General features: G+C 50.6%; 1 protein-coding gene and 1 long non-coding RNA gene across 2 annotated transcripts in view; one reads left to right on the forward strand and one right to left on the reverse strand.

The window, feature by feature from the left end:
• The first annotated feature begins 3,245 nt into the window (after positions 1–3,245).
• The window catches only part of ATP7B (ATPase copper transporting beta), a 33,594-nt gene continuing 17,224 nt past the window's right edge, over positions 3,246–19,615 (forward strand). Inside the window, 8 exon segments of the mRNA NM_001025267.1 lie at positions 3,246–4,476; positions 10,683–10,940; positions 13,134–13,297; positions 14,626–14,787; positions 15,666–15,742; positions 17,033–17,207; positions 18,226–18,459; positions 19,181–19,272. Of these exon segments, the coding sequence (NP_001020438.1) occupies positions 3,291–4,476; positions 10,683–10,940; positions 13,134–13,297; positions 14,626–14,787; positions 15,666–15,742; positions 17,033–17,207; positions 18,226–18,459; positions 19,181–19,272 (2,348 nt within the window). The 5' untranslated portion in view covers positions 3,246–3,290.
• On the reverse strand, positions 10,248–13,397 carry LOC119865163. Its single transcript, XR_005376105.1, has 3 exons — positions 12,950–13,397; positions 12,305–12,566; positions 10,248–10,623 (listed from the first exon to the last, which is right to left on the reverse strand). It is a non-coding gene; the product is annotated as an uncharacterized LOC119865163 (long non-coding RNA).

Below are 19,615 nucleotides of genomic sequence, written 5' to 3' on the forward strand. Positions count from 1 at the left end.
ATCTTAGTTTTTCTTTCATCTTTTTCAATTAAACAAGTATTTAATACCAGTTACAATCAAGTCGCTGTTCTAGATCTCCTTTATACTCGTTATTTTCATTTTTAAACTGATTATTTTTTAGCATTTGGTCATGCATGTACATTATACAATAGGTCAGACACTAAAAAGTAACTCTTCCTACTCCTGTGCCTCAGCTCCAGATACTCCTCAATCTCCATACCGGTTCCTGTTTTTTTTTTTCTCCATACCGGTTTCTTACCTATTCTCTGAGAGATAGTCCGTGCATATGCAATCAGCTATGTGGATAATATTCTTTTTCTTACAAATAGTGCTAGCATGCTATGATAGACCGACTTTGGTGGCCTTCCTAATAGACTCTGCCTCCTTGTATTTAAGCCCTTAAATAATTCTCTCCCGGATTGGCTGGTCTTGGCCATGTGACTGGCTATGGCTAAAGGTGAGTTAGCAAGTGTGATGCACACAGAGGCTTGGTAAGTGCTAATGCATTGGGACTTGTTCTCTGGGAATGCTCACTATTGGGACACTCACTCTCAGAACCCAGAAACCAGCTACTGTGAGGTACCCGACCTAGCCACGTGGAGAGGCTTCATGGAAGAGAACTGAGGTCCCTGCCCACGGCTTCCAGTCAGTAGCCAGCATCAATTTGCCAGCCATGTGACGCACAAGCCATCTTCGTGGAAGTGGCTCCTCCAGCCCCATTGTGCCACAGCAGAGACCAGCTTTCCCTGCTGAGCAGTGTCCAAATTGAAATGCTGTGAGCGGTCTTCTGAGCCACTAGATTTGGTTTGCATGCAGCAACAGAAAACTGAAACACTGCATTCACCCTGTATTCTGTGTCCTGCTTTTTTTCACTGGCTGATATATTTGATAATCTATTTCAGTATATATAGAGTTACCTCATTCCTTTTTAAAGAGCTGGATATTTGTTCTTTGTATAGCTGTGTAGTAATTGAATTAATCAACCTCTTATTGAGGGACATTTATGTTTCCAGTTCTTTGCAGTATTTAATACCCTTGCTGCATGCTTGCTTTTATACATGTACAAATATATTTATTGAGTAAATTCTTAGTGATGGAGTTGCTGGGTCAAAGAATAGTTGGATCTGTCATTTTAATGTGCATTGCCAGGTTGGCCTCCTGAGAGGTTACACCCCCACCCCCTCTAGGGAATGGGCTGACGGTGCCAGCCCCAGTAGTACTTCAGGGCTGTTGGAATGTCACATTCCTGCCTTTCTGTTGTTTCTGTGTCTTTTGAAAAGGCATTTGCATTTCCTTTTTGATGGACTGCCTTTTTTTCTGTTTGATTGTTGGCCTTTTTCTTCCTAGAAGGAGCTCTTTATATTTTAAGGAAATGAGCTCTCAATACAAAGTAAAATCTTTTCTCCCCCACCATTTCTCATTTATCTTTTTCTTTGGTCATAGCAATGTTTTCTCTAATTGTGGTTAGATTTATCAGTCTTCTGTAGCTTTTGAATATTTTTAATTTTCTGTTTCTTTTTTCATATTTAGATTTTCCCCTGCCTGAGATTATAATGGGTATTTTCCTGTGTTTTCTTGTAGTACTATTACTCTTTTGCTTTTTACATCTTCATCTCTGAGCTCTCTGAAATATCTCTTGATATATAGGTTCCAGATTCCATTTCTCCCAATTGTCCTTTAATACTCTTGTGCTGTGTCATCCTTATCAGATACTGCATTTCCATATTTATACCACAGGTAGTTTCAGTATATTTATTTAATGCTTTTTTGAGTTGCTATCCCATGAATTACTTAATTATTTCCATTTTTCTCTACTATTTTAGGAAATACCATAGTGAATATAGTTTAAAACCATTCTTTAAGGCAGCCCCAGTGGCCCAGCAGTTTAGCGCCGCCTTCAGCCCAGGGCCTGATCCTGGAGACCGGGGATCGAGTCCCAGGTCGGGCTCCCTGCATGGAGCCTGCTGCTCCCTCTGCCTGTGTCTCTGCCTCTCTCTCTCTCTCTCTCTCTCTCTGTGTGTGTCTCTCATGAATAAATAAATAAAATCTTAAAAAAAAAAAAAACAATTCTTTATAATTATTAATCCCGGACAAGTTTAGGATTTCCTTTGCAGATGTATAAATGAACATTTATAGTCAGTTTTAAAAATCATTTAAACTTTCATTTTGCTGAGCTGCTCAAAAGCTGAAGTTGTTTTATACCCTGGGATATGGATCAATCCACGTAACAGATTCATGTGGAGATGTAAGGATTGTGAAAGCACAGACGATGACATGCTTTTTGATCATGTGCTGTATAGAAAGGCCTGTTCCGGAATTTCAGAGCATGTAATAGTACCAGTATAAAAACTATATGTACTCAGGAGTGTGGGGAGGCTGGGACCCTGTGAAAGGAAGATTGGGTTTTGTTCATAGAATGGCTGAAGCCACATGATGATGGGAAGACAGAAGCCAGGAAATCATGCTTGTACTCCGGTACATTAAGAAAATGCATCCATTTAATTTCTGGAAGCCCTGTCTCGGACTTCTGGGAGTGGGGGAGGGGGGTGCGGGCAGTGACACTCCATGGAGGCAGGCCTCGGAGGTTCCTCGGGCTTTCCCGCTCCTGCCCCTCTTGGTTTCAGCCACTCTGTGCTCATTTCCCCTGGCTCACCAAACACACTTCCAGACCTTTTATCACAAGCATGTGGTCTGACCCCACAGGGCCCAGAGGTCTGCATTTGGAACACCTGCCCAGTGGTTGTTAAATTTAACCCCTGCTAAGAGAATGAGAGGACAGCACCCCTGGAGAGACAGAATCCAGGTGCTTGCTGTTCTCCATACGTGCACTGCAGCAGGATCCCCAGAGTTCAAGCTCAGAGCACCAAGTTCTGCAGGGAGATTGCAGGTCGCAGCAGAGGTGCTGTTGTGCTCGTTCTGTGTGCGTGAGCCGCATCACGCTCTCTTCCTTCCCTAGAGAGACCTCCGCATTGTCTAGGTTAGGAAACACGTCTTGCCAAGGTGGGCAGTTGACATCTGGGTTCACAGCTGCAGACTGTTCGAGCCGAAAGAAACCCATCAGAACCACTTCATTTGGCCAATAACATGTTTATAGCTTTCTTTCCCTGCATTTTCTGACCATAAACTCTCAGGACGTTTTGACACAGTGGCATTGTTGTCCATTTTCTCAGTGCCAGACCAGCCAGGATATTTAAGCAAATATTTAGTTTCAAGGATTAAAAAAATGGCATTTCTTTTCCTTTTAGATCCTGTCTAAACTTTCTTTGCCCACTCGTGCCTGGGAACCAGTGATGAAGCAGAGCTTTGCCTTTGACAATGTTGGCTACGAAGGTGGCCTGGACAGTGTGTGCCCTCCTCAGACGGCCACCAGCACCATCAGCATTCTGGGTATGACCTGCCAGTCATGTGTAAGGTCTATCGAGGGCAGGATCTCCAGTTTGAAAGGCATCGTGAGCATTAAGATTTCCCTGGAACAAGGCAATGCAACTGTGAAGTACATGCCGTCCATTCTGAGCCTGCCGCAGGTTTGCCGTCACATTGAGGACATGGGCTTCGAGGCCAGCGTTGCAGAAGGAAAGGCTGCCTCCTGGCCCTCGAGGTCCTCGCCTGGCCTCGAGGCTGTGGTCAGACTTCGGGTGGAGGGCATGACCTGCCAGTCCTGTGTCAGCTCCATCGAAGGCAAGCTCGGAAAGCTGCAAGGGGTAGCAAGAGTCCGGGTCTCCCTCAGCACCCAGGAGGCAGTCATCACTTACCAGCCTTATCTTATTCAACCCCAGGACCTCAGGGACCATGTAAACGACATGGGGTTTGAAGCTGTCATCAAGAACAGAGTGGCACCCGTAAGCCTGGGACCCATTGATATTGGGCGGTTACAGAGGACCAACCCAAAGATGCCTTTGACTTCTGATAACCAGAATCTCAATAACTCTGAGACCTTGGGCCATCAAGGGAGCCATGTGGTTACCCTGCAGCTGAGAGTCGACGGAATGCACTGTCAGTCTTGTGTCCTGAACATTGAAGAGAATATAGGCCAACTCCCCGGGGTTCAGAATGTGCAAGTGTCCTTGGAGAACAGAACGGCCCAAGTACAGTACGACCCTTCTTGTGTCACCGCAGGGGCCCTGCAGAGGGCCATTGAAGCTCTCCCACCAGGGAACTTTAAAGTTTCTCTTCCTGCCGCAGCAGCAGGAAGTGAGACAGGTAACAGGTTTTCGGCATGTGCCGCCCCCGCCCCCGCCCCAAGAACCCCGGCACCGGGCAGGTGCGATACTGTGATGCTCGCCATTGTGGGCATGACCTGTGCATCCTGCGTCCAGTCGATCGAAGGCCTGATCTCCCAGAGGGAAGGGGTGCAGCAAATATCTGTCTCTCTGGCTGAAGGGACCGCAGTGGTTCTCTATGATCCCTCTATAATTGGCCCGGAAGAACTCCGAGCTGCCGTCGAGGAGATGGGATTTGAGACTTCAGTCCTCTCTGGTATGTAGTGGCACCCCGGGTCTTCTCCTCTCTCCTTGGGCCTTACGGCAGAGTGCCTGCAGGGTGGCACAGGGGAGCCACCCCAGCTGCTCGCCTGTCGGGTTGGCCAAGTCCCGCAGCGTTTCCCTGTGTGTTGAATGTGTCCGGGTGGGAGAAAGAGAACTTTCTGGTGTGTAGATTTTGCCTCTCATGGGGCTGGGACTACATTGCTAAATTCTTTGTTGTTGTTATTTTTTTTAACTGAAGAGAACTCTCGATTCTGTGTTCTTTTTCAAAAAGAGCCCTGTGGGACTGTCAGGATCTTCTCTCTCCAGAGGAACCGTCATCACATTCTCAGATTTCTCTGCCGAACAAAACCAGAAAAATAGAACCTTAGTCTCACCACCTGGAGCCCATTCTGTTGAAAGTGGGAATTAATGGGGATTCCGTGATGATTTCCTTGGCCTCCTTGACAGTCGTGGGGAGAGGCGTGTGTCTCTGCCCTGTGCCGGGGCCCGTGAGCAGGACACGTCCCACGTGAGCCTGTGAGGGCAGGGGACGGGGATGGGGAGGCCGGGAGGCCGCTCAGTGGGCTGGGGTGGCCAAGAGCAGCCCAGGGGTGAGGACCTGGGAAGGTGGCGAGACAGGCCAGTCAGCGGGTGGGTCAGCGGGTGGCTGCTCCGCATGGGCCAGCCTGTTGAGCTCAGCTCGGCCTCTAAATGCGAGGAAGCAAAAACAAAAACAAAAACAAAAACAAAAACAAATAAATAAATGCAAGGAAGCATCTCTCCAGAGGCAGCACAGGTGAGCTGACACCTGAGCAGTGCAGCGGGGATGGAGGCGGGGGAGGGATGCCTGTGGCTGGGGAGCAAGAGAGGCATTGGAACGACCTTCAGGAGCTTGGTCCAGACGAGGGGGTGATGGGGCGGCTGTGGAAGAGAGGGAGGGCCTGTGGCCACAGGTGCTGGGCAGCTGGGTCTGGAGCTGAATTCCGGGGAAGGGGGGCTGGAAGTGCAGTTTCGGGTGGTAGCCATGGGAGGGACAGAGGACAGAAAGGGGGTGTGACCGGGGAAGGGCAGAGGGAGGGCCCTGAAGGCGCTGGTGAGGAAGGAAGGGTGTCTGGAGGAGGAGACTTCCCCAGAGCACCACCCCGGCAGCCTGGAAGTCAAGGGGGGGCTGGGAGGGCGCAGGATACACGCAGCCCAGGAGGGATGGAGGAGGTGGAGGAGGTGATGGGTACAGAGGACGTGCAGTGTGCAGAGAGCCTGGAGGTGACGAGGGGCGTCGGACGTGGCGGACAGCTGTGTGGGCGGCTCAGATCCCAGGGCACGGGGGAACCAGGGTGCTGTGGCCCGTGGCCGCCCAGCACTAGTGGGGACGTGTGGGCGGGGACCCTCGTCAGCGCTCGGCCAGCTGGTGGTGGGCCTCCCGAGGCTGCGGCCTGTGCTTCCCTGCACACACCCCGTAGAGGGCGTGGGTCCGTCACGTGCACTGACTTGGCCCCGTTCTCTGCTCTGTCTTTTGTACCAAGTTTCAGGAAGGAGTTTATTTTTAAACAAAAATCAATAAGGAAAACACAAGGGAACAGTAGATCCTGTACGTAAAAGGTAGGAAATGTAGTAGAGTCATCGTCTACTGTGTTTGTGCGTGGTTTCAAGTCTTTCAACTACAGTCAGGTTGTTGGCAGTAAAAAGAAATTTGCATTGAGCTGCATAATCCAGAATAATTGGATTTGACTAAATCTAGAAGGAAAAGGACAGTGATTTTTATTGGCCCGAATGATGAGAATTATGTTTTTAGCCCAAGGAGTGTTTAATGTACCAGATTTAGCAAATAAAAATGTAGACACCTGATTAGATTTGAGTTTTAGGTAAACAGTGAATACCGTTTTAGTTTAAGTGTGTCCCATGCAATATTTGGAATATACTTATAATAAGAAGTTATTTGTTGTTTATCTGAAGTTTAAATTTAGCTGGCTGTTTTGTATTTCATCTGGTGATCTTAAAGTTTAGGATAAACTAGGGGCACCCGGGGGGCTCAGGGGTTGAGCATCTGCCTTTGGCTCACGTTGTGACCCCGGGGTCCCAGGATCGAGTCCCGCGTTGGGCTCCCCGCAGGGAGCCTGCTTCTTCCTCTGCCTGTGTCTCTGCCTCTCTCTGGGTCTCTCATGAATACATAAATAAAATCATTAAAAAATATATAGGATAAACTGTAAGTGTGCTGGTGACTATCTTTAAAGCCACTTAAATGCTAAAAGGCATTATTTATATTCGATTGGTCATTCTGGTTCAACCAGGAAGAGGAGCTCCTTGAAACAGTCTTCACACCGTGGGATCAGCTTCTCCTCCGGCCCAGCAGCACCCAGCACACAGTAGGGATTTATGAAGGGAGGGAAAGGAAAAGACAAGACTGTGGCAAGCAGGCTCGCGGGGTGGGGGTGGGGGGTGCTTGGTGGTGGGGTTTAATCCAGGGAACTACTGAGGGATGTTAGAGGGAGCTGAACAACCAAACAGTGAAGGGAAAGGAAACCGAGAGGTTACTGCTGGCAGAAGCTGGCACCCTGGGCAGGAGGGTCTGAGGGTGGAGGGCACCACAGGAGCCCAGGGGCCAAGGTGGCCTGGCTCGAGCCAGCAGCCCTAGGGCCGATAGGTGAGGCCGCAGCAGGAGCCGGGCCCCGGCAGACAGATGGGAGACGCCACCGGCTCTCTCTTGCTGTCCTGTTGTACCCTGTACCCCACTTGTGACCTCCCATTGCCAGATTTAACCAGCAACCAGTTACCAAGGGAGCCTGGGAAAAGTGGTTTTGCAGGATCAGCCCCTTTGATAAGAGGGAAGGGAGAGGGAAGGGAACCATGCGACAGCGTGTAGGCAAGTGGCAGGCATTGAAGTCCAGCTTATTTGACAGCTAAAAATAAACCTAGACCTGGTTTTTTTTTCTAGAAATCAGCTCTGCATTTGTTTGCACGGTGAGTATTTTTTGAATGAACGAATGAACACATGAGTGAATCTGTGAATACACTGTGAAGACAAGTCATCTGCCATGTGTACCATGTTCCCCCATCCTTGTAAATAAATGGGTAGTGTCACTCTGGGGGCTCTGCTCCCTCCTCCCACCTGTGTTGAGGGTCTTCTTGGTCCCAGGCACTGTGCTGGCTGCCCCGAGGGCTCAGAGGCCATCCAGGACCTGGCCACGTGCGGTTCACACTCTAACAGGGAAGCAGATCAGAGACCCCTCACCCAAGGCAGGTTGGAATACATGTGACAGGGAGAGTGTGGGTGGAGCGCTCTTGGGATTCAGAAGATGAGGAGAAAACCAGCATCTGGGTGTGGGGCCCCAAAGACTTGGTGGTAGAGGTGACTTTGAGCTGGACTTGGGTAAGACTTCAGAATGGATAGGATCTCAGCGGGCAGAAAAGGGCAGGACTGCACCAGATAAGACGGAGGAGACACAGCAGACGCACCCTGGCGGGAGTCCCTGCCACATCCTGGGAACAGTGTCGCTTGGGTGGAACTTGAGTAGAGGTAATGGGCGATGAGGGCAGACAGGCCAGCACCTGGTACAAGCCACCGTCATGTGTGTCCTGGATTCTGGAAGAGGCTCTGAACTAGTCTCCCTGCTGTTTTCTTGCCTTTCAGGCTTCCAGTCTGTTCCCTGCCCAGCATTCGCAGTGGTCCTGTTACTCTGTTGATGCACTGAAGCCTTCCTCAGGGTCATCTAGAAGCCCCCTCCCTGACTCCCTGCCTGTCTAACACCTTTCCAGCCCTCCTGTCGGGCTTGTTCTCACCTCAGGGTCTTGTATTTGTTATCCTGCCTGTCTACAATGCAGGGTGCATCTTCCCCCGGTACCCACATAGTGCACTTCATTTCACATATACTCTTCTGGACTTTTCCCAAAGCATATACTATTTATATTTAGGAATAACATAGATTTGTGTTATATGTGGTGGTTTGGTTGCCTCTTTCACCCTACAGTGTATTATACCATGCTTACCGCTCCGTCCAGAGGTCTGCAACACCACGCTTCATGGCTGCGTAGCATCTGTCATATGGATACACCATGACTTAGTCAATCAGTTTCCCCTTAGACTGTTCTCATGTACTTTGTGTTCATGTGATTATAAGTAATACTGATGGACATATCTGATGCTACATTTTATGCACAGACTTAGTTATTTCCTTATGATAAATACCTGAAAGCATAATTACTGGGGGGTCACAGAATATAAACTTTAGAAATATCTGTTATGCCTCTACTAAGTGTCAAGCAACTAGAGGTACTGTTTTTGATAATGTTGTCCAGTAGACTTCCAGAAAACGAAATCAATTTACATGCCCACCCATAGTATTAGTGTAGATTGGTAAAGAAAAAGGACTCAGTAGTATGATCTTGTTTGGGTTTTGTTGGTTCATTTCAATTTTCTTTAGTAATCTCTTGAAGCCCAGAATTTAGGTGAGTTAGATCCCAATGTGGGAGAATGGCAGAGTGCAAATTACAGGTTAGTAGGGGGTAGGAAATTCTCTGTAATAGTAGAAATATTATTAAAATTGTGGACCACGATATTTGGATAGAAGGGCAGGTGAACCCAGAAAACAGGTGAGGGGGTTGAACAGGTGCAGGAGGGTTGGACAGGTACAGTGCAGGTTGATGGGTATGGGAGGGATCAAAGGGTGCAAGAGATAGAATGTGGAGAGGTGTGGCCACAATACAGCTTTTATGAATTTAAGATCCAAAGGGCAGAGTCATCTGGAGCAATGCCAGCGTCCAGGAGCATATACCTGTGCTGGTGGGTGAAGTGTGGGCTCTGTAGCAAGAGGTAGAGGGGTCCCGTAAGGCCGGAGTGGTGGAGGGTCTTCACTGAAGGTGCTGCACGGCAATCAGCTGGACTCAGAATGAGTAGCAATAGTCTTTAAGCACCTTTCAGAAAATGAGCAAAACATCCCAGGATGCCTAGGACATGAGATTTATTTAGAAGAACTTTAAAGTCCTGGCCTATTGTCGGTACACGTTACTGCCAACTCCTGTCTTCTGCAGCTGTGGATTTTCAAGTAGTGAGAGTTTATTGTTAAATTATATAATTACCTTTTGTATATACTCTTTTTTTTTTTCTTTCGTATACTCTTAAAAGTACTTTCTGTCATCAAAATTGTGTGACTTTGACTTTCTGGAGTGATGAAAACATTCCAGATCTGGGTGATTGGTTATATGTGTAGGTACATATGTGGTGGGCAGAACACGGCCCCCAATGGCATCTGCGCCCTCATCCCCAGAACTCAGCAGGGGAGAGGATGGTCTTTTCAGTTTATGGGCTGGATCAGCTGGATATCCAAATGGAAAAAAAGATTAACCTTCACTCTGACCTCTTAGCCACCCTAAGTTAGGTTGCGGTATATCAGAGGCCCAATGTGGAGGTTTACTAAAGTAACAGCTTCTAGAAGAAAGCAGTGTGAATATTTTCAGTGTTCAGGCGGACAGATCTGCTCCCGGAGCACAGAACTACTAACCGTTAAAGTTGGTTTAGTTGGTCGCTGCATTGGGCCTCAGTTAACATTCAGGACTTGTTCTATCAAAAGAGCCACTGTGGGGCATGAGTGCAGATGCAGAGCACGGCCCGGGGCAGGTAGGTGCAGTGTGGACCCCTGACAAGGATCTGGGTCCAGAACACAGACCGGACTCAGCCACACAACGAGGGAAAGGTGAACAACTCAGGAGATGCGTTTTGGGTCCCTTTGATTCTCGTAGAGAGAGAGCGAACCTCTGCTGACGAGAATGGGATACTTACTGGTTAAAGGCACAGATCCTGGGGGTAAAGAGGCCTGGTTTGGAAGCTAGCTTTATTGCTTACTACCTGGGGTCGTGGGCACATTTTTAAATTTCTTTAACTCATTTCTTAATCTGTAAGATGGAGATGATAGTCCTGTGAACCGCAGAGAGCTGTTTCAAGGAGATCATCCATATGCTAGCAGAGGGCCTGTTGAGTTCTTCTTGTTGTCATCATCTAATTAGAGCACTCATTCAACTGGAAGGTTCCATTCTTGAGTATTGGCATCTTTTCGTATGTCTGCGACTGTGTGCCTCTGCCTCTGGTTGGGGGGAGGGCGTGATGGGAGCACCGGCCCCAGTGTAGCCTCGTCGGGAGCTGTCACCAGTACTGTCAGGCTTCAACCTCCTGTTGTAAAAAAGTCATTTGTTCTTTGAATCTGAATGATTTCTTATATTTTATCCTAGAAAACGGTTACAGCAACCATGTTGGAAACCACAGTGCAGGGAATTCCTCGGCGCACACCACAGCTGGCGTACCTGTGTCTGTGCAGGAAGGGGCTCCCCACACTGAGGGGCTCCCTGGAAACCACAGCCCTGGCCGCCCGTCCAGGTCCCCACCAGCCTCTACCTCTGTGACAGCACAGAAGTGTTTTTTACAGATCACAGGCATGACCTGTGCATCCTGTGTGTCCAACATAGAGAGAAAGCTGCAGAAAGAAGCAGGTGAGAGCTGTGCACCCCTGTTAGACTGGGGAGACACTGCAGGCAGCAGGGTGGGCACCGTGCTCGCCCTGCGTAATCAGCAGCCCTGATACCCTGGCAGCAAGTCCACAATGCCATAGCGAAGGTGTTTGTCAGTGTTCTCGGGCACCTGGCGTTCTGCTCTTTAGGAATTGTTTAGTTTAAGATAGAAGGTATCAGAGTGAGTTAGTGATGGGAAGGGCAGGTGAACGTCCCAGCACATTCTGTGGGTAGCTTCCCCCTCCAGCCGGTCCTGGGGGTCATCTCTAGTTTCCCTCCAGCCCTGTCCATCAGCCTCGCACTGTCACCAGACTACATAGCCTGCAGTTTGTGGAGAAGTGGCAATTTAGGGCAGTGGTTTAGCGCTGCCTCCAGCCTGGGGTGTGATCCTGGAGATCCCGGATCGAGTCCCACATCAGGTTCCCTGCACAGAGCCTGCTTCTCCCTTTGCCTATGTCTCTGCCTCTCTCTCTCTCTCTCTCTCTCTCTCTGTCTCTATGAATAAATAAAATCTTTAAAAAAAAAAAAAGAATTTAAAAAAAAGAAGTGGCAATTTAATTATTTTTTAAGATTTTATTTATTTATTTTGGAGAGTGAGCAAGCGAGAGAGCATGAACAGGAGGAGCAGCAGAGGGAGAGGGAGAAGCAGACTCCCCACTGAGCATAGAGGCTGAGGAGCCTGACCTGAGCTGAAGGCAGACGCCTCGCTGACCGAGCCACCCAGGGGCCCAGAAGTGGCCGTTTTAAATGCCCCGTCCTTTGCGCCTGTGAACCACAGAGTGTTGCAGACATGCCACAGTTTTATCCTCTAAACTATATTTCCAGTACTATCTCTTAAACCTGAAAATGCAGCAAAAATTTTATCCGTTTTTTGTTTGGAAAATATCTTAACCATGACTACCTTGCCACCGGAGTCACCTTCTCTCTTTTCATGTATCTCTCTGCTCAGGCTGCTTGGCCTGCGCGGCCAGCCCTGAATCGGGGACACACTCCCAGCCCCTCATTCCCCGTGCTTCATAGTGTCCTGGAGCTCCCAAACGGCTGTTGGCAAATTGAGGCATGCTTCCTCACCCATGGGCTGGCTCTCCTGATGCCTCTGCTTCTTTTCCTGACTTGAATCCTTCATTTTTACCCAGTATGACCTCCTTTCTAAAGCACATTTCTTTCACGTGAATGAGTCTTCCCTTCCCCCTCAAACTCACACACTAGTGCTAGCAAGATCCAGATCTCATCCGACTTACAATAGTGTCAAGTGCCAATAAACCCATCATACGTTGAAAATATTGTAAGTCAAAATGCATTTAATGCCCCGGACCTACCAAACATCAGAGCTTGGCCAAACCGACCTGAACTGTGTCAGAATGTGCATCAGTCGTTCACCCTCAGGATGGCATAGCCGGGCGGGAGCCGAGGCCCTGAGCTGCTGCCTGGCATCGCCACGGAGCCCCGTGCAGCAGCGCGCCAGCCCCGGAGAAGGCCCACACCCAAAGTTTGGAGTCCGTTTCTCCTGAAGCTGTACTTTCGCACCATCAGAAAGTCAAAAAGTTGTAAGCCAAACTGTTGTCGGTTGGAGCTGATGGTCTGTAGTCCAGGATTTCTCTTCCACTTCTGAAAGGGATTAGAGAGTGAAAGGGTAAGGAACACTACTTTCGAAAGACTTGTTTTCTGTGTATGAAGCGTGTCTGAAGCAAAACGTCTAGCTGAGGAGCCAGTAGTTGTGAGCTGGCTGTGAGATGGGCGCATCCTCAGTGTCCTCTGGAGCCTGCCTCAGGACCCCCGGCCGGCAGCACGGGCATGGCCTGGGTGCTGGGGGCACCTGCGGAACCTCAGACCCACCCCACACCGACCAAACCAGAATCTGTCATCGAACACGGCCCACCAGACTCTGGGAAGCACTGTTTTGGAACGCTGGTTCTCGCACGTGGCCAGTCTCTCTGGGCGAGCTTAGAAAAAAAGATGCCTGACGCCCACTCTGAGGGTTCTGACTTAACTGGTGTGAGGTTAGGGCCAAGCATGGGGAGTGGTAAAAGCTCCCCCTGTGATCCTCATGTGCAGTCAAGTTTGAGAACTCCTGATCGGGAGGCTTCTGGGGCCGATGTTTGTCTTTGTTAGGTTATGTTGGATGCGCCCCAGAGGCCTTGCCTGCGCTGTTCTAACTGGGCCCCGTGGTTCCAGGCGTCGTCTCGGTGCTGGTTGCCCTGATGGCCGGAAAGGCAGAGGTGAAGTATCACCCAGACGTCATCCAGCCACTGGAGATCGCTCAGCTCATCCAGGACCTAGGCTTTGAGGCGACGGTGCTGGAAGACTACGCGGGCTCTGAAGGCGACCTGGAGCTGATCGTAAGTGTGGCAGCTGGGCGCCAGCCGGGGCCACAGGCCACAGCCTCCACGGTGGCCACCCGGGAGATGCCTCCCATTGTGCAGATGTCCTGTGTGTGTGTGTGTGTGTCAGGGGTGGGGGGGTTGCTTCCCTTTGAAGCCAACAACAATGACCCATTCAGTCACATCACAGTCAAGGTCTGTGGGGAGGAGGAGGCGGCAAATGGCAGGAGTGTAGGGGGAAGAGGAAACGTCAGTGTCCAGAGCCTGGGTTTGAGAGCGTTGAGTATGAACACATTCTAGAAAGCCCAGAGGGAGGCCAGACTGCCAGTGGTATCTCGGGCTGTGGGGGGTAGTCGGCGTGGTAGCCCGGGCCTCACACACTCAGCTCAGTGCCAGTGTGGTGGGGAGGTGGTGGTGCCGGGCGTTCCAGCTTGCAGTCCGTCGCCCTTACCCCGTACAGGACGGCAAATCTTTGCAGCGGTGCGTAGGCTAGCATTTCCCAGCACTTGTGTTTTAAAGCTCTTTGCGTGCAAATAGAGGGAGACTTAGGAAAAACCCACAAGGAACTGAGTGATGCTGCTGCACTGAGGAGGGTCTTCCTTACTGTTAGTCGCTGCTGTGGGTGGTTAGTAAATACTGGAAGAAAGAGGACTAAGGGCACGAGTAGCACCCTGAGCTCTCGACCAGGAGCATCCCTTGCTCTGGACGGGCCACAGCCCCGGGCACCCCTTGGGCAGGAGCGGGGCCCTCACTGAGACCCCCAGTCCCCAGCCGCCTCTGCCTGCAGACCACGGGGGAGACCTACACTGTGAATATTACTGGGAAGGGTGAAAATAGTGTTCTTTTTGTGAAACGAAGCAGTATCAACAGTTGTATCATCATCACGTGTTCAGACAGTGTAGACATTTTACGTCTGTTAAATGAGTATCTGAGAAATGTCGATCCCTGATGCCCAGAAGAGTGACTTGTCTGGCTGCTACTACATCGCAGGGATGGCCTGTCTCACCTCAAACCCCTTTTCTCACATCGGGATGCATGGCCTGGCTTACGAAAGCCCATCACTGTCAGAGCTGGAAGTCAGGAGCCGGTCTGCTGCCATCTGCTTAGTGACCGGCTACGTCTCTTGCCCCTGAGTTGGGGAAGAACCACTGTTTACGTGCCCGCAGCCACTGGGGGAGCATCCTGGGTGAAAACCTTGCACGCGGGCTCTGCAGGTGGGGGTCCAGAGCCGTGGGAACGGTGCCGAAGAAGGAGGAAGGGCTCTGGCTGCCTCAACCCAACCCCGTGTGCCTTGACGGATCCTCTCAACCCTGGGTGAGTAGTGATCTTGTCCTCCTGTGCGGCAGATCACGGGGATGACCTGCGCGTCCTGTGTTCACAACATAGAGTCCAAACTCACGAGGATGGCCGGCATCACCTATGCCTCTGTGGCCCTCGCCACCAGCAAAGCCCACGTGAAGTTCGATCCTGAAATCATCGGTCCGCGAGATATTGTCAAAGTTATTGAGGTAAGTCATTCATCAGAAAGCATTGCACAAAGGAATGTGACACCGTGTGTCCGCTGTGCTTCAGTTTAAGAGATAGCCCACCTTTTTAAAAACGGTGATTTAGAATTGTTGTAGAAAAACAAGAAAATATAGCTAGCCAAAAAATTAAAAGAAAATATCAGACAATCTGAGGTGAAAATCAGTGAATGGGTAAGAGAGGGATATTATTGTTTTGATTGCAGGTATTCCCTGGGAAACCTCAGTACCAGCCAGACAGCTGGCACATGGGCTTTAATCAGTTGATTGTCATTATAAACATTATTTAGGTCTGTACCAAGTATCCACAGACCAAAGGATGCAGGTAGTGGGTTACCCTGAGTCTAACCCCTCTGCTAGGCCGGCTTCCTCATGGGAGAGTCCAGTTGTTTCTCGGTTGGAAAATCAGAGGAGTTGCCACAGGCTCCGGCCTCTGCTCCCCGCCATGCTCTGTGGCGGACACTGCTCTCCCCATGTGAGGTCTGCGTGAGGGCACGGTGAGGTGACGGGTGCGCGTGGGGATTTCAGCGGGTCGGGCCCGCCAAAGCCATCGATGAGCCTCGGGGCATGTTGAAGTCTCTCCCAGAACCTGCCACCTTTGCCCTCAGAACAAACGGGAGTCGCCATGTGAGGCCATCCCCTTGGGGACGGCGCCGTCCCTGAGTGCAGATGGGGCTGGACCTCTGACAGGGTTTGCAGTGTGATTTGGGTGCAGAAGCCATTGCCAAGAAACCAATACAGTCTTTTGAGGCAGTTTTTGATTAACTTGCTAATTTCAAAAGATGTAAAATGCTCTCTGCCAACGCATGTTTTAACCAAGTGCTTTCCCCCTGTTTCTCACTTCTTTCTTTTTAAATAATAAGGAAATCGGCTTTCATGCTTCCCCGGCCCAGAGAAACCCCAGCGCGCATCACTTGGACCACAAGGTGGAAATAAAGCAGTAGGTAGAACAGAAGAGACCGAGAGACACACGGGGCTCCTGTGGGTGTCCCCCTCGCTGGGCCTGACGGGCTCCGTGCTCGTGGGCGTCCTGCGGCACCCTCCACTTGGGAGACATCTGTGCTGCCCCCGTGAGCCAGCCCTCCGCGTCTCCTGCGATGTCAGCAGTGCTCTAGGCCCGCACTGCTCAGTACAGTGGCCGCCAGCTACTGAGCAGTTAGTATGACAGGAACTAAATTTCTAATTTCATTTCATCTCCGCTGATTTTCATGGAAATGGCCACCTCTGGCCGGGGTCCAACTGGAGTTGGGAGGAAGAGAGTGGCCTTTCCTTGAATGGGGTCTAGAGGTGGCTCTGAGGGTAGGAACCACGGCCGTTGGCCTAGGAAGCAGGAGGCCTGAGCTCGTTCATTGTTGCAAGGGTTCAGCACACAGCAGGGCGCCAGCATCAGCCCAGCACTCTGCCAGGTGCGGGGGACCAATGGCAGCCCATCCCTGCCTTGGAGGGCCCGTAGGTGGGCAGCGGATCCCGTGGGCTCGGAGCGCCCGGGAAAACGCCAGCAGGGCCCGTGACCTGGGCCTGGGAGGCTGGGCAGGGGTGCAGAGAGGGTGTTCTGGGGCATGGAGGCGGGTGGCCCTCGGGGACCCCTGTGTTGCTCCGGTCAGCCTGCCTGGAGCAGGCCGGGACTGACTGGAGGGGCACTCTGGGAAGCTAGCGAGGGGCTGATCCTCGGGGCCCCGGGCCCTCCCGGGAGTGGAAGACTGCGTCTTGCAGACCCCAGTGGAGGCGTGCTAGAGCTTCCACGACGCGCGGTGGGGTTCCCGCAGACGCTGACACGAGACCACAGTTGTCACCCGTCAGCCCCACTTCAAACCTTGCGGTTCATCAAGACGGCTTTCCAGTCCTCACACTGTGTTAAGTAATAGTTCAAAAATCACAGGTGTCAAAGGAAGTTCAGGCTAATACAGTTTTGCTTTTGTTTTTCCTGGGATCCCAAAGATTTTATTTTGAAAAAAGAGCTGTAGGTGTTCCTGTGGACCCAGATGTTCAACCTCTTTGGGGCGGAGCTCTGCCCTGGGCCTCGGTTGCCTCCCCCCCCCCCAGACAGGAGGCAGGGGGTCAGCCTCAGGCAGGCGGGCTGTCTGCGGGTCCCTACGACATTAAACCTGTGGGCGATCTCTCAGGTGGCTGGTGTCAGGAGAGGACCTTCCCTTCATTTCACACCCCTGCTTGTCTGTCCCAGAAAGGTGAGGGATACCTAAGAGGTCGGGGTCACTGCTTTGCTCTGCAGGTGGAAGAAGTCTTTTCTGTGCAGCCTGGTGTTCGGCATCCCTGTGATGGGTCTGATGATCTACATGTTGGTGCCCAGCAGCACGCCCCACGAGTCCATGGTCCTGGACCACAACGTCATTCCAGGACTGTCCATTCTGAATCTCATCTTCTTCATCCTGTGTACCTTTGTCCAGGTGCGTATCAGAAAGAGGCAAACCTCTGCCCTCTCAGGCCAGACACAGCCCTCCAGCCTGGCTTTATCGCAGCTGCCCCACAGGGGCTTTCTTTCCTGTCTTAAGACTGGCGGGGGGCGGAGGGGGTGGGCGTCAAGGGATCTGGTGTCACCGTCACGTTCACAGAGGGCTGTCGGTGATCAAACTCCCGGGAGCAGCAAGCACCATGGGACCGCCACTCTAGGGCTGATAGTCAGGAGCTAGCTGTGTTTCTCCCTCTGTTTTAGGGTAAAAGATAAAACTCTGGACTTAACTTTAGAATGTTTAGTTTATCTGAGGGCAGTTATTTGTAGGCTGGATTTGCTTTTTCCTGTATTTTCTTTTTAATTACAAATGTGGTGTATATTTATTGTCGACAGTTCAAACCATGCTGAAATAGAAAGCAAAGGGGAAGATATCCTTTCACTGGAATCATACCCTGTTCCCCAGGATTACCTTCGTATTATTACTAGCTGGACGTGCATGTTACAGACCTTCATCTATGCAGAGAAAATACACACTTGTTTGTGTGTGTGCGTGTGTGTGTGTGTGTATGTGCTCACATAATACGGACACCTAGACTTTTTATTTTTTAACTGGAATGAGATCATACCAGATAAATTGATTTCTAACTGGCTTTTTCACTTAACTGTGCATTACAGGGCATTTTTCATGCCAGCGGTTCATAGATCTAGCACGTTACTTTTCAGGACTAGATCGCACTGCTCACAGGATAAATCAACCATGGTTTGTGTCCCCATTGCCACCTTCTTTGTTGATGGACATTCAGGTTATGTGCTCTGAGTTTTAAAGGTCCTGCAGGACCCCGTTCCTGTGGTCACTGGTCCTGTGCATCGGGAAACACATTTCCTGTGTGAGCCTCACCGAGGAGAAAATACCATCCAGGCGTTTGCAGCCGTGAGGGGCCTCTGGGTCTCTAATTGCTCGTGGGACTGCTGGGCACCCTTGTGGAGCTGTGCTCTCTCCACCTGTCTTCCAGCTCCTTGGCGGGTGGTACTTCTACGTCCAGGCCTACAGGTCTCTGAGGCACAGGGCAGCCAACATGGACGTGCTCATCGTGCTGGCCACGAGCATCGCCTACACCTACTCGCTCGTCATCCTGGTGGTGGCCGTGGCTGAGAGGGCGGAGAGGAGCCCTGTGACCTTCTTCGACACCCCCCCCATGCTCTTTGTGTTCATTGCCCTGGGGCGGTGGCTGGAACACATAGCAAAGGTAACTGCGGCTTCGGGTGAAAAACCGTTTCCTTGGTAATAGAGACCTTCATTCACCCGAACACCTTGTTTAGAGCTTGTTTAGAGCAGGCTAGAGAAGGACTTAAAGAAATGTGAAGCCTATGTATAATTAGGTGTTCTGATCACTAATCTCCCCACTGGTTGCTACTCCTGAAATCCCAGCTAATCTGGTTAATTATTGAAACCTTTGTTGAGGCGCATTGTGTAATAGAAAGAACCCTGGGTTTCAGGCCAGCGTTCACACCACCTCTTTGTATGGAACTGACTTATTAGTCTAAAAATCCACATTTCCATCTTCTAGGGACCTGCCATTTTTAACACCTTGCATTATACCCACATTTTGACCTATTCTATCAAAGAATAGGACTCAGGCTCTAAAAAAAATTAGACTGAACCTTAAAAAAAGTAATAGGCAAACTGGTTTTATTTTGTCAGCTGAAATGTGATTCCTAGAACTTTGTGGCATTGTGCATTTAGCGTGGCAATGACGTGGCTGAGCGTGGATGGCAGTGCATAGCATCTCCATCCTCCGTGCCGGAGGAGCCCTTGGACATGGCCGTGGCTGTGTTAAGGGGTCAGCTTCTTTCTGCAGGGGCTTCCTAGAACTCCAGCCTCCGTGACGCCAGCCTGGCGAGTGTTGGTCTGCTTTTGCATGGGTCAGCGTATGAAAGCTCTTGTTCTCCATCCTGGTTATTTCCTAGAGCAAAACCTCAGAAGCCCTTGCCAAACTCATGTCTCTCCAAGCCACGGAAGCCACCGTTGTGACCCTTGGCGAGGACAACTTGATCCTCAGGTGGGTTCTCGTCATCCAGAGTTGTTGACCAGTTTATGTTAATCTGTGTAATACACCTCAAGACTTGACCACATTCATGCTGTTACACCTTGTGGGGATGGGCAAAGGCATGCAGGGGTCAGATCCACCCTCTGGAGCCAGGTAACTAATGAGGCGTCTACAGACGACAATATGTGCAGGACTTCGGCGTGGCGTGTGTGCTCTAAATGACAGAGGAGAGGGATGGGTGAGCAGTGTCCCCAGAATGCAGAGGGGAGGGCTGGAGGTGGTCAGGGGAGGCCTCAAAGAGCACGGACTGCGCGCTGGACCTTCGTTGCAGGATCTGGAGGATTTGCACAGGCTG

Source organism: Canis lupus, chromosome 22, assembly GCF_011100685.1.
Source record: "Canis lupus familiaris isolate Mischka breed German Shepherd chromosome 22, alternate assembly UU_Cfam_GSD_1.0, whole genome shotgun sequence".
Taxonomy (NCBI): domain Eukaryota; kingdom Metazoa; phylum Chordata; class Mammalia; order Carnivora; family Canidae; genus Canis; species Canis lupus.